This window comes from Quercus robur, chromosome 8 (assembly GCF_932294415.1).
Source record: "Quercus robur chromosome 8, dhQueRobu3.1, whole genome shotgun sequence".
NCBI classification, from domain to species: domain Eukaryota; kingdom Viridiplantae; phylum Streptophyta; class Magnoliopsida; order Fagales; family Fagaceae; genus Quercus; species Quercus robur.
The window spans coordinates 25,905,922-25,920,330 of record NC_065541.1 but is presented as its reverse complement, the minus strand read 5'-3'; the positions used below and the strand labels follow the sequence as shown (position 1 = coordinate 25,920,330).

The window sequence follows — 14,409 nt, the reverse complement described above, 5'->3', positions numbered from 1 at the left end:
TAGGCATGTGAAAGCATAGATCTAGACATATAAGCATAAAAATGTGCAAGCAAACATGTAGAAAGCTAGTACGTAGACCTAGTAGAACATGGATCCAAGCATATAGCCATGTACGGATGTATATCTAAGCATAAAACATGGCAAAAGTGCACAAACACATAGATTCGAGCAAAGCATAACCAACGACATCATACAAGCATGTGAGCACGTAACCCTAACATCAACATAAAGCAAAAAAGAGGAACAAAACAAAGGAAAGCATGGCATAAAACCCTACGCATGTAGATCTAAACATATAAGCATGTAAAAAAGGTATATCTAAGCGTGAAAACATGGCATAAGGCATACAAGCAAAGAGATTTAAGCTAGAAACACCCATAAAACAAGAAACATGCTAAGAAAGTCGTAAATCATGTTATTCAAGCAAAAATAGCAAGATAAATGCTAGAAAAAGATTCAGGAGGTTAGGGGTGTGGATGATAGCTAGAAAAGCTACATCCACACCCCTAAACCCCAAATCCAAAGTGTAGAACCAAGGAAAGGAAGATTGGGTATAAGAACAATTCCATGTGTTCTTTGGTGAAGAGGGAAGAATCGAGAAGCTTTTACCTATTTTTTGTGTGTTTTTGGTGTTTGGAAGAGAGAAAAAATGTGTAGAGAAGCTGAGCAGAGAGCAAAACTTAGGAAAAATGTGGCCTCTGGTCTGGGGCGTGCCTGGGGCTAATATAGCCCCGGGCGCGAATTTCGAGACAACGACCCTTCAAAAGCCCTCAAAAAGTGTGGATATGGGTACCTCTAGAAATATATTGGCTTCCTAATTCTAAAAAGGCATGGAACCTAAAAATCCAACGGTCGGATCAAAAGTTATGGCTCTCTAAAGTTTGCGGTGCGTCGATCGGAGCGTCATCCCAATTTTTGTGATATCTTGGCCATTCTAACTTCGATTTTAACCCATGAATATTCGTTGGAACTAGAATTCAATAATCTTCGTAATGGCGTTGGTTTCAACCCGTTCTGACAGCCGAATCAAAATTAAGGTTTTTGGGCCCACCTCAGATCGACTTTGGGTTAGACTTGGTCAAAGTTGTTAAAAATCTCTGAAAAGCTCAGGTTTGGTGTAAATATATGAAAAAATTTGTTTTTGTGGAAGTTTGGACCTCATTTGACCTTCAATTAAACCTATGGCTGACTATGGGCGTTTTGGTCATTTTGGCAGAAATGGGCACTTCGGGTGTTCTGATACCTGAACAGGTTGTGTCACATCATTCTAGATGTTCTCATGGCCCCGTAGAGAGAGAAAATAATATTTTTGGATTTTCGTGGGTCCGGCACGCAAATCAAGGGCGGACAAAATAAGGTATCAACACCTATGGTTACACAAATTTTTTTTAATTACTATTTTAATATCTTATGACCCAAACCCAACTTGACCCACTGTAAAAATAAAAATTAAAAAAAAAATTACAACCCAACGCAACCCACCAACCTTTAAAGACCAACCAAACCCAGCAAATTGAGTTGGATCGAGTCGATTTTAGCGGTTGGCTACACACCCCTAGATCTTAGGACCAGAAGGGTTGCATATTAACCCTTTGTGTTTCCCACCCCAAAACCTAATCTCAAATAAAAAAAGGGTGATATAAATTTGTTTTATCTTTTTGTCTTCCTACTTTTTTTTTTTTTTTTTTTTTGAGAGAGAGTTCGGAGATTTATTAGTTTTGGTGTAGGTGGGAATTTAATCACAGATCTCTTATTCAATCATTAGAGACTTTACCAGTTGAGCTAATTGGAACCCACTTTTGTGTTCCTAATTGAAATATCCTTGTCATTTTCATTTATTTTTAGATCATAACTATGGTCAGCGGTATATTATTATTTCTTATAATATAGCGTCAAAACGTCATGTATTCATCTTTTTTTTTTTTTAACATATCTTTCTCTTCATCTATGGCAATTTCAAAAAATTTCATAGATTTTCCTATATAAAAATAAAATAAATAGAAGACTCCAAATAAATTTTTTTTTTTTAAATTTTCTAATTTGATCTTTTATTTCCTAATACTTATTTAGTTAATATTTAGTATATTATAAATATTTTTGTAGAACCTTTCCTTGCATAGCATGGATTAAACTGTCGACTAGTATATAAGAAATTATAAACCCTAAATTGTTCTCTCTCTCTCCACCCATCAGTATGACACCCCAAATCTCCATATCTTCATCTGTTGAGATAATTAAATATTTTTGAAACCATTGAAATATTTAAATTGAATATTTATATTATGTGATTTGTATGATTTTTTTTTTTTTTTTTTGGTAATATTGGTCACAGAAAGGGGAAATTAATTAGTAGACAAATTGATTAGAATTTACGGTCTAACTGTGAAAATTAATAATGAAAGAGGTATCATTTTTTTTTTAATTTAATTAAAGTATAAGGATTTAAGGGCCTGGTAAAATGATAAGTTACGTTAGGCTACAAAATCCAGCCCAAAAAAAAGAATGGGGAAAGGGGTTCAACGTTAAAAGTTAGTACCCTAATTAGGTTAGGGTTTTCTTAAAAGAAAAATACTAGAGGGAGGAAGGCTATAAGGTTTTGGAGGCTCCAATAGATGATTTTTCCAAGCTTGAATTTAGAGAGAGCAAAGGTAAGAACGAAATTCAAAAAATAATAATGATAATAAATGAAAAATCAATTGGGGCTCAGTTGCTTTTGTTTCATACTTTTCATCGAGCTTGCAAAGTTGCTTGTATTCTTTGAGTTTTATTGATCTTAGAACAATAAAGGGTTGCAAAAATCTGTTAATCATGTAACACAAACCATGACATGATACTAATTAAATTTCTACTCTTAATGCATCTTCAGTGTAACTTGGAGATTTTCTCATGTGAAACCAAATCAAAAATAGTATTTGTGATTTGTATATTTTGCTCAAATCACGTGTGGATATGTGATCATGTACTGGTAAAACTATATGTTAATCTGATTATTAATGTTAGGTTTGCAATTAATGTCCTGGTCATGTGAGTGTGGTTACTTGGATTTATTATTATGTGTTGTTAGGCTAGAGAAGAAAGTTTTTATTTCTTTTTTAGTTTTTATTTCAAGATCATGCTGTTTTCAAGTTTTTATTATTTTTTCAATTGATCTTATATTTTGTGATTGTAAAATAGTGATTAAACCAATTCCATCTTTCAAAAAAAATCACAAGTAATACTTGGTTTTAAAGTCTTTTTGAGATCACTGAATTGGGTAAAGTTTCAACAAAGTTTTAGCATATTTCATATATATATATATACATATATTTTGTTATGTATGTATTAATTAGGGTTCGAGAGCCTAGCAAAAGTCTTAGTCGATGGACGGCAAGACCAAGGACGGCGTAGCCGAAGCCACATCCAGCGGTCCATATACGGTACACCACAATTTTCCTGATATCCAAGCTTTTTTAGTCTTTTCTTTCTTTCTTTTTTTCTTTTGATTTTCGGTTTTGTTAACCAGATGTTTGAGTTGAAAGTGGATACCACGAAGCCTGGATGGCACAAGGCAATGATAACACTGTCTCGGAGCATCAAAGGTTTTTTTTTTACTTAATAATATTCATTTTCCTATTCTCAAAAAAATGCATGATTGATTTTTTTAACTAATCCATTAATTTCTAATGTTAGTTATATATATATAGATGTCTCTTATTATATCGATGGTGAAGGGTGTGCACATGTTTCGGGTTACATAAGCCCCGGGTTGCTCCATAAAATTCTAGCAAAAGTAGCACCACTTGCAGAGTTCAAATGGTTGGCTTGTGCACATGATGAAAAGAATGCGCAGAATGGACATGATTCTCACTATAACAATGGATATTACCATCACTATTACAATTATATGTATGATCCTCGAAGTTTATATGATCAATACCAGCAATCCTCTTACTACCATCCACAATTTGAGACGGTGTATGATCCTCGAAGTTTATATGATCAATACCAGCAATCCTCTTACTACCATCCACAATTTGAGACGGAGACTCATCCTCATTCTTCTTTCCATACACCATCGCAGCCTCCTGTGGTTGACAAACAAAGTAGTGGTGAAAAGGCAGTAGCAAATCCAGATCAGACTAAAAAACCCCACGCTAAAAAGTTCAATAAGTTTTTTAAGCTGATGCTGAAGCGGTTGCGAACTATTGGTGTACGCATTATTAAAGCTTTTATTTCATAGTTCCTTGATGAAGATGCTAGCAATCATTATGCTTTGATGTATTTACTAAATATGGATTTGGAACAAGTTAGGGTTTCAAGGGTCTTTTTTTTTTTTTTTGTTAAGAGACTTATTATAAAATAAAATAAAATAAAAAAAGTGTCTTTTTGTATTATGTTTTATAGCTTTATTTTTATTTATTTATTGTTGTGATGGTGGTTTATTATTATAACTTACAATCCGTGGGTTTACACGATCATGAGTTTAAAATTACAACAAACAGATTATGATTGATGCATGATCAAAAAGCAATATCAATAATGGTTCCATGCATTTAAAAATGATATTACACTAATCAAAATGTGAAATGTATTGTAAAAACTTTTGTACATGTACAATTGTTGTTACACAATAGGAACATTTGAGTGTTAGATTTTATATATATATATATATATATATATATATATATATATATTGAAAACCTTTTAGATCCGTTTGTCACCGACAGATCCATATCTGGTATACTTTTTACTGAAAGTACTGTAGATAAAGGTAAAAGTTAGCTGAAATAATATAATAAGACCCATGAATAGTACCAAAAAGTACAATAGGACCCATGAATAATAGCAAAAAAAAGCTGAATAATAAAATAAACTGGCTAAAATAATCAATGCCAAATGCACACTTGATCTATGAATTTTTCAAAAACAAACATCGAATTTTTAAAATTTTAAGGGATGATATAGAACTCAACACAAATTTAGTAATAAGCATAAGGGGTGTGTTCCAACATAAGTATACAATAATTCGTAATCCCCGTTAGTTTATGTGGCCCAGAAAAGTAGAGAATGGGCAAGCTTTATACAATGTAGACCATATATGTCAGACAGACAATAGACAAGGAAAATCAGAAAAATATTCTTTCCATAGGGGAGGGGGAAGAAGAAAGAAACACGCTGATTAGTCTTTAAAAAGTACAGAAAATATAGTTCCATCAAGCGCCAATGAGAACTAAGCGTAAAAATAAAAACTCAACAGTAGCAAAGACAAAAGCTGGCCTCTGGTTTTTGTTTATATGCATGATGACTATTTATGGTATCTGGCTAGCATAATACAAAAGCAACCTTAATGAGATTGAAGAAGATCCAAAACTGATTTCCTATCAGGCATGCTAGGAATAGCTCCCTTCACTTGAACACAAAGAGAAGCAGCTGCAGCTGTTAAAAACAAAAATCACAGAGAATTATGATAAGCAATGTTCTAAGGAACATATTTATTGATAAAATAGGGAATGATGTTGCAAGTATACCAGCAAATTTTAAGCATTCATTTCTGGACTTGCCCTCCACAAGAGCCACAGCAAATGCTGCAGTAAAAGTATCTCCAGCCCCAGTTGTATCGAGGACCTTTGTGGCTGATATGATAGGTTGTTTAATTGGCTCTTCACCTTCCACAAATAAGGCAGACCCTTTGGCCCCAAGTTTCACAAGGACTTGCTTAACACCCTGAAAGAATACATTTTTTTAATATAAGTCTGATAATACACCATTTAGCACCAAAAAAAAAGAATATCATGGCACCAATAGCAGATGCACATGTAGTGCACAATTATTCTGACGCTTGTCCAATAAAGTCATTCTATTATTGATCCTCTTGAATCTATCAAGATTTAAGCACAATTGAATCATTTTGCATTATATTTATGAAGAAAGAAGAAAACCCAAAAAGGGTCCAAGTATACCAAATATATTATTGATTTTTAAGATAGATGGTACATTTAGCTAGACAAGAAGAAATCCACACATGTTATGAAAGAAGGAAACAAACACACACACACATATGTAAAGTCTCATGTACTACGAAAAGCTTTTGTAGCCAATTCCTTAGAATTGCTGAAACATTTTGTAGGGGCACATTTGCACAACTTGGAAATTCAATGGCCCAAAATATACTTCAATTACCGACCATATCTGCTAAAAAATAAGGCCATCCAAGAGAAGGAGATTTACCACAACTGAGTAGAAAAAAGAGTATGGGATTATATGAATAGACCTGTTCCCAACATTCAAAAAGTATCTAATTGATGGCTGCCCATCCTCCACTGATCCCCATTGATGTTATGAATGTATTCTTGTGTGTGGTTTCTGTGAACTGTGATCATGCGTGCCAAATAAATGTAAATACCACAATGGATCAATCAAATTTCTAAAAGACGTCCAAATATGCTATATTCTTTTTTCTATTTTATTTATTTAAATGAATTTATTGCTGTAAAAATGGTATTTATAAAGGATAAGGCACAAACCCTGTAGCAATGATGATCATTTTAGGTGTACATAAACTCACCATTTTATGGCATTTCACCACAGCTTGAGTAATCTGTTCAAAGCTTTCAGTTGCCATTCCTGTTAAACGACCAAGTTCACTTTCATTTGGGCTTAAAATATCAATAGAATTTAATAATTCTTGTGGGAACGGTGCATCCATTCCACCAGCATCCAAGATGACAGGAACACCGGTACTTCTTGCAGCCTGAATACAGGGTGTGATATCAGATAAGGCAAAAAAGTTTTATAGGCAAAACAGGCCCTGGGAGTGGGGGGGAGGGAACCTAATGATAAAATTGACAAACAACAAACCAACATAAAATTCAATTGAAATGTCCAAAACACGTGCAGATCAAAGAAACCAAGATGCAGAGAAGTTCCCAAAAAGTTAAAAGTAAACCTTTTTGTGTTTGTGTTTGTGTGGGGGTTTTTTTGGTGGGGGGGGGGGGGGGGGGGGGGGTTGTGGAAGCAGGATGAGATATCAAGTACACAAATGTGAAATAAGCAGCAGATAACATCAGAAGATTTTCTCCATCATATATTCAAGGAATTGAGCAAATAAGCATATGCTAGGAGCAGAAAAAAAAAAACACCAATCAATGCACATAACTTTATCTAACAAACTCCATGTTACGTTTCCAATTTCAATTATGAGAGAATATTCAGACCAAGAATATGACACAGCCAAAGGTGCATTATAGACTAAATCAATTGTTTCAAAGTTCTAAGGATCCAAACGTTGGTTAGGGTTGCTTACACAAATAAAATACTTGACTAAACAGGAAGTAATTGGTATTTAGCAATATTTATGACCAAGCAAAAACTATTTGAGATATCGTTCATGCGCCCAACATCTTTCCTTTTATCTTTTTAGCATAATGTTTCAAATCTTCAATCTGTGGTTTGGATTTTTAGAGAATACCTTATTCCATCTCTTACCACTTAGGGAGTTCCCAAAAGTTATTAATAATGCCCAAGAGCAAAAACTAGAGAATAACTTTGATAAAATAGCACCTTCTAATGCATGGTTAAAGCCTTTGAAACAAATTTTCTGTTTTTCTTTTAAGAAGCAAATTCATTCTGAATGGTTTCCATGCAAGATAAGGAACATCTCATAGAAGACTAACGATGCAGCCATGGAAAACTAATTTTTTATCACTTCACAAATTAGGCTATTCAAGACTTATTTTATGAGATCCACAAGCAAAGTCCAATTGAAGTAAATGTCATGTGGTTTTAACGGTCTATTTACATGCATCCTAGGGTTAAAAGAGTATTTAGTTTGGGTCTTTATTCTAAAAGCTATGATCCATTTTGTATTTGTGGACAAAATTGTAATTTAAATAACCCCTGCAAATCTAAAATTTGCTAGGAGATCCTGAGTTTCTATTATATTAGTCTTTTATAAGGTTTTTAGTTTATTAGTCAAACTTAGAGATTTTTCAGCCTTATGAAAATGGGTTGTTTGAAATATTTGTACCTAGAAAAAAGTGAAGCGTACAAAAAGCTGTGCGGTTTGAAATCATGTTAGCAAACGGGCAATTACTACTAGCAAGAAAGAATTCTTTGTTATATATTTTTGTACTCAATGTAATCAAAGGATGGATTGTGTTTTGAGCATTCTGGCATGTGGGATTGCGTATGTTGTTTTCTCCCTTTCTCTTCTCTCCTTTCTTCTTCTCTTTCTTGAGGTACTGTTTATGGATACTATTCATACAACCCCTAAACACTATAAAATTCTCTCATTTCCTTCTTCCATTCAACCCCAAATCAAGCACTTTCTTTATCTCTCAAAACCATAAACCCCACATACTTTCTTATACCAAAAAAAAACCATCAAATAACTCATCAAACCCCCTTTTAATTCTTAACACAATCTCATAATCCTTGCTTCAAAAATTCTAAACCCTAGATCAACAAATTCACCTAATCCTAAACCCACTACAAGCACACATGGACAAATTTAATTTGTCCTATGTCAACTAATCTGTTGGCTGTTTTTCCGATAAAATACCATGTATTCATTTCTTATAATGGCCTGAAGAAGCATGTCAATCAGATTTTCATTCCATTATTGCAAGGATTTCCACTTTCATCATGTTTATTTAGGGACAGAAAGTAAATTCCTCGCAGAATCATTCTTTTAGGCACAATGAATTCAGTTCTAAGTTTGAAATTGACCTATAGGAACTAGGCTGAAGGCTATTGCACATAGTAATGAAAGATACATAGGGAGAGACAAATATATACTTCAGGGATTGTGCTTCCCAATTTTTTCCCCTCTTTAAGTAAATGTTTGCTGGTACTTTAGGAGCACATTGATGATGCTAAATTTAAGCAAGCGTCTTTTTTCATTTGTACTTTCCTTTCCAGCTTTTCCCCCTCTAAGTAAATGATTTTTGTTCCCGTTTATATGACAAATTTGATCTTCGTTAAGAAATTGAGTCCTTTTACATTTGAATTGGATTCGTGTACTAATTATTGTCAGTAGACCTGACCTCCTCATCTCTCTCCAGAAAAATTTTGCAATCAAACTAACTAGAAATAAATTTTCAATAGAACTAAAAAGCTCTTCGCATGTATTCCAAAAAATCTAGTGATAAAGCACAATAATCAGTTATGACTTGGGAATAGAAGTAAGCCTGGGCTGAAAGTGCAAGCTCAATTCTCAAACTTGAAATCAGCTGACAAATTCCAATTTAATAGAATTGATGGGGAAAGAAGTTTTACCGTTAGATTAAGAAGCACCAAATCTAAAGATTTTAGATTTGCAAGCATAAGAATTCCTATAAGATTTGAGTATTTGCTCTGGGTGCTCAATTATTAACAAAATGCCAATTTATTGTAAAAACCAAATTCCATTCTTCAATTGAAAAGCTGTTCCCTCTTTGATGTCGTAGAAGATTTTTTTAGGTTCTACTATTTTTTCTTCCATCTTAAAATAAAACAAAGTATAACCAATTCATTAATGAAACACACAATTTGGAAGCACATAAACTTAAAGCATTCATATTGTGTTTAACAAACTAATAGGGAACTTAACTTGGAAGCGCATAAACTTTATGAACTCACAAAGCCTTAGGCATATTACATGAACTCATACTAAATAAAATTCCTCATATACCCCCCTGATCTGTTTTTTCATTCTAAAGAGAGAAACTGAAACAAGCATGACATTCACATAAAAAATAGTAACACTTTGTTGAATTTCAAATTGAAAAACATTCAGTAAAAAGTCCTGACCTTTGCGACCTGAATGTTGACTGAATCTGGGATCTCCCTCTGCAGCAAAACAATCCCAGCATTCCTGACCACCTCAAAATCCTGGTCAGAAAGGGTGTGAGGCCAACAATTCATGTTGGCACCACCAACAATAATGATTGAGTTCTGCCCATCAGGCTGGAGCATAACCACAGCATGCCCAGTGGGTACATCAGTGACAGTATTAAGATAATCCAAACAAACCCCACCATTTTGGAGAGCTTCAGAAATTAATTTGCCATGAGCATCATCACCTACCTGCCCCAAAAAGTAGGTTGGATAAGAGAGCCTGCCACCACAGGCAGCCTGGTTGGCACCTTTGCCACCAGCAAGAGTCTGACCACTATTGGCTGAGATGGTCTCACCCACCTTAGGCAACCTATTAATCTCCAAATAAATATCTGCATTGGCTGATCCAAAAACTACAAGTGGGGGAATTGGGGTTTGTGTGTTGTTGTTTGAAGGATTTATGGAAATTTTGGAGACAAGTGGGTATCTTCTTCCATTTGATGGGTTTTGCTTCTTCTTGTTGTTGAATTGGAGAAGTGGGTTTAAGTTCACTGTTCTATATGGTTGACTCGGCAGAGTATCTTGGGTTTGGAATTGGAAAGGACTGCTGCAGCATTGGTTTGATGGTGAAATTGCTATTCCTCTCATCTCTCTCTTCTGTCAGACCGACGTACGTTCCAAATCTGCTCCAACAAACAAACAAAGAATGGGGGCCGCTTTCACCTTTGATCAAGGCAAGGGTCTTAGGTAGTCCGGACTAAAGTTTGTTACTGGAGGAGTGAAAAAGTAGTTGTATAAAAAAATGGAGAGGGAGATTAAAAAAAAAAAAAAAAAAAAGGTGAGAAGATAAAAAAGATCTGATTTTTCTTGTTTGTTTGTGAGGATCGAAAAGAAAAGGGATGAAAAACTTATTTATTTGATTGAGAAAAAAAATAAAAGAATGAAAAATGAAGTTGATATAAATTTATAATTATGTTCCCATTAAATAAAATAAAATAAAATATTTATTAAAAAATAAAGTAGAGACACTTTAATTTTTTTTTGTTAAATAGCACAAGTCAAAGAAATATCAAAAAATAAAAAATAAAAAACACTACTGTGAAGAAAAAAAAAAAAAAAAAAAAGAAGGAGAAATGCAACTAGACGGAACAAAAATCATAGGAAAAAGAAGCAACAAGTCGAAATCCATATGCAAGTGCACGGTCATTTTTGTCAATCCACACTATTAAGCTTTCTCCCTCATTTAAAAAAAAAAAAACATTTTGATGAGTTTGGAGAGAAAACATTTAAATCCCATCACATTTTTTTTCCTTTTTTACTTCCAATCAAACACTTATTAAAAAAGTTCTCGTTACTTTTCTCTTCATAATTTTCCGTCCTTACTAAAATCCCTCCAAACAAACATACCTTAGAAGCTAACAATGATAAAACATTTTTTTGGAGTTCTTATTAGTTAACGCCGTTATTAGGGTTTGTTTCAGGTTTTTTTTTTTTTTTTTATTAGAGCGGATCATTTTTATTTTTTACTTTTCATTTCAACAACTCAAAAATTTTCAACCATACACTTCTCAAAAAAAAATAAATAAATAAAAAAAGAATAATCAACCATACTATATAGCTTCTCCCTCGTCATGAGTCATGATTATTTCTCTCTGTGTCTCTCATGAATGGCATTTGCAGTTGCTGTCTTTGGCAGTACTTCTCACTGGCGTCACTATCACTGGTGGCCGTCAGGTTCCTCTCCTTTCTAAATCACTTCTCTTTTTATTTACTTTTTGTTTGGGGTAGTGAAGCTTGATGATTTTGCTTGGGGTTTAAAATTAGGGTAGATTCAACATCTGAGATCCTAATCCGGATCAAGTCCTACCCTTGCCGAGGTTTGAATTTGATTTCTTTAATTTTTTTTTTTAATAATATATATAGATATATATATATATATTATCCTTTCTATGAGGTGTTGCATTCCCAGTATTAGAGTTTCTTAAAATTTTTGTTTTATGAATTTGATTGTAACTCCGTTTTAAAATTTTTGGTGCTTAGCACGTTGAGATAAGCAAGCTCATGAAAGGAGTAGATCCTGTCAATTGAGGCGAATACTGTGATTCTGTCAATTGGGACATTTTGTACAAGCAATTTTTATTTTTAACTCTCTTTAATAAGATAGAAATTAATTAATGTATTTATGTTGATTTCCTTTTGCTGCTTTGCTTGGTGTAAATTGTCAGCTATTTACTAATATATATGTGTGTGTGAATGACCACGCCCCAGCCCGTTTTATAGGAATGTTGGGTCAAACCCACGTGAATGGGTAAAGTCGTGTTATTACCTCTCAAAATGAAGGTTAGACTAGTTATATTTTCCCCTTCAGATTAAGGGTTTTACAATGGAGTCGTCATTTATTTAATTATTGAGATAAATAAGAAAACCAAAATTGAAAAATTTCTCATTTTATTAATTTTCAATTGAATTTACATTAATCATAGGAAAATTACATGGTTTTGGTCCTAAATACAATCTAAAATAAAGTACATAGCTTTCTTTCCTAGTTACAATCTAAAAAATGAAAATTATAAGGATAAATATTGGTCTATTAACCCTAGATTTAAGTTCGGAGGCTATATTACAAAGTGGGAAAGTGTTAAGCATCCACCTTACCTGGTGAAACCGATCTTCTAGACTATAGTTGTCAACATTCATATCATTTCATCCAGTATGTTATCAATTAATTTGCATGTTGAATTTAAAGTGTGTGCATGTAATAAACTCTAATTCAATTTATTAAACATTTCATTTGAATTGAAAGATAAATTCTAGTGAATGTGTGTGAATGGTGATATATAGATTTAAGAATTTAAAAGAATTATTAAACAAACATATTTTTAATGTTTTTGTTGTGGATTTAAGATCGAAACTAGTGTTATGCATGAATATGTGATAAACAACTAAGAACATGTGAAGAATATATAAGAACAATTAAGAACATTTAAACATATTCAAAGAAATTTAAATACTTATTATCATACTTTAATCTTAAATTCTCATCATGGTAATACAAAAAACAATTAGGGAAATAAATTATACCTTAATGCAAGATCCATATGGTGGAGGAGGAAACTCTTGAGGGAGGTCTTAAGGGTGGAGGAAAAGAATAATTAGGAGAGGAAGAGTGAACCTCACTTAATATCTTGAGTCTCAAGAAGACCAAGATATAACAAGATTACTCAACTTCCTAGAACTTAAGAGATGGGGTTTTTGTGTCTTTTGGAATGGAGGAGTGGAGATTTATATAGTAGTGATGAAAAAAATATGAATGAAATGTCATTTAATAAGGGTTGACAAAGAATTATGAACCTAGACTTTATTTTAGTTTTTGGGGAAATCGGAGGTATTAAATGTAAAGATTGGTGGGAGTGAGGAGCAAATAAAATTCGGTTTTCCCATATCTACTGTAATAACCTGTAAAGTCAATTTTAAAAAATCATATTTTACTCAATTCTGATCGGAATTGTCTTGTTTTTGTACTCAAATTGAAGCCCCATATGTCTAGTTTCTGAAAAAAAATTAACCTCATTCACAGATTCAAAATAGTCTGAGAGATATCAACGAAATGTTGAGCAAAGGTCATTTGTTAGAAAACAATTTCAGCACAATTAGTATTAATAGATCCTAAATTAGTTTCCAATTAACATTAATAGGCTCCAATCACTCCTATTTCAGACTTAATTAGTTCCAAATTTACCCTAATTAAAAGATAATTGCACAAATTACTCATTGAATAATTAATGTTTAACTATCTAATTAATTAAGTGTGTGCAACCTTACCATAAAATATAGTCCTAACCAATCAAATTATAACATATCATTGATATCAAATTGATTATACTTATAACCAATTGAAATCAATTTTTTATAATCACATATAGTCGGACTCAGTTTGTGATAGTGCATCTCAGCTATTAAAACTTGATTTGATAATAACTTTCAATCCGGTAGTCCGATTAGGACTTATGACCAGTCGATTTGATCGTTACAACATCAAGATAATTTTGGTGAAATGAAATTAAAAATCTAATGACCAAAATCAAAATGCATATTTCCAAGGCAAAATAACCCTTTTACCTTCCAATTGAGGTTAAATGCGGGTTGTAAAATGAGATGTCAACAATTTATATATATATATATATATATATATATATATTACCTTCCAATTAAGGTTAAATGCGGGTTGCAAAATGAAGTGTCAACAATTTATATATATATATATATATATATATATATATATATATATTTATATATATATTTATATATATCATATACTATATAATAAAAGTTGGGCTTAGAAGCCGTGGTTACGCCAAGTGGCTTCACCAAATTACAGAAATTTTTTTAGAATTTTTAAAAAATAGATATAATTTTTTTTAGTCTTATCTTCTTCTCCTATAATTTCTAAGGTGATAAAATATTAATTTGATTACAATCCAAATTTTAATCCTTTTATTATTAATTTATTTTTTACTATTTTTTTTCCTCTTCACACATGGTTACTTTTTTTTTTCTTTGGATTTCCTCTTCACATTCCACTTATTTTTTAGATTTAGATTTCAGCTTCACAGT

The 14,409-nt window shown here is 32.6% G+C and overlaps 2 protein-coding genes across 5 annotated transcripts; one reads left to right on the top strand and one right to left on the bottom strand.

Annotated features, from left to right (window-relative positions):
- Positions 1-2,534: 2,534 nt before the first annotated feature.
- LOC126695104 (uncharacterized) lies at positions 2,535-4,320 on the top strand. 2 transcript variants are annotated; one of them, XM_050391734.1, is made up of 4 exons: positions 2,535-2,648; positions 3,330-3,416; positions 3,503-3,578; positions 3,684-4,320. In XM_050391734.1, the coding sequence occupies exons 2-4, from the start codon at positions 3,360-3,362 to the stop codon at positions 4,217-4,219; spliced, it is 669 nt and encodes a 222-aa protein (XP_050247691.1). In that variant the 5' UTR covers positions 2,535-2,648; positions 3,330-3,359; the 3' UTR covers positions 4,220-4,320. The 2 variants fall into 2 exon arrangements, with proteins under 2 accessions (XP_050247691.1, XP_050247690.1); XM_050391733.1 differs by lacking the exon at positions 2,535-2,648 and having other exon boundaries at positions 3,167-3,416.
- Positions 3,814-10,624, bottom strand: LOC126695103 (ribokinase). 3 transcript variants are annotated; one of them, XM_050391731.1, is made up of 5 exons: positions 9,769-10,624; positions 6,545-6,730; positions 5,508-5,703; positions 5,323-5,415; positions 3,814-4,064 (listed from the first exon to the last, which is right to left on the bottom strand). In XM_050391731.1, exons 1-4 carry the CDS (start codon positions 10,441-10,443, stop codon positions 5,324-5,326), a joined length of 1,149 nt encoding a protein of 382 aa, XP_050247688.1. In that variant the 5' UTR covers positions 10,444-10,624; the 3' UTR covers positions 3,814-4,064; position 5,323. The 3 variants fall into 3 exon arrangements, with proteins under 3 accessions (XP_050247688.1, XP_050247689.1, XP_050247687.1); XM_050391732.1 differs by lacking the exon at positions 3,814-4,064 and having other exon boundaries at positions 4,944-5,415; positions 9,769-9,924; positions 10,045-10,624; XM_050391730.1 differs by lacking the exon at positions 3,814-4,064 and having other exon boundaries at positions 4,944-5,415.
- Between the last annotated feature and the right edge of the window lie 3,785 nt (positions 10,625-14,409).

What these genes read in the sequence shown, in the direction of transcription:
- LOC126695104 (XM_050391734.1), top strand. Translation starts at nt 3,360, where the DNA reads ATGGACGGCAAGACCAAGGACGGCGTAGCCGAAGCCACATCCAGCGGT. An exon ending in CATCCAGCGGTCCATATACG is followed by an intron (nt 3,417 to 3,502) that starts GTACACCACAAT and finishes TTTGTTAACCAG; the next exon opens with ATGTTTGAGTTGAAAGTGGA. An exon ending in ACTGTCTCGGAGCATCAAAG is followed by an intron (nt 3,579 to 3,683) that starts GTTTTTTTTTTA and finishes ATATATATATAG; the next exon opens with ATGTCTCTTATTATATCGAT.
- LOC126695103 (XM_050391731.1), bottom strand. Translation starts at nt 10,443, where the DNA reads ATGAGAGGAATAGCAATTTCACCATCAAACCAATGCTGCAGCAGTCCT. An exon ending in TCAACATTCAGGTCGCAAAG is followed by an intron (nt 6,731 to 9,768) that starts GTCAGGACTTTT and finishes CCCTGTATTCAG; the next exon opens with GCTGCAAGAAGTACCGGTGT. An exon ending in TGGTGAAATGCCATAAAATG is followed by an intron (nt 5,704 to 6,544) that starts GTGAGTTTATGT and finishes GTATTCTTTCAG; the next exon opens with GGTGTTAAGCAAGTCCTTGT.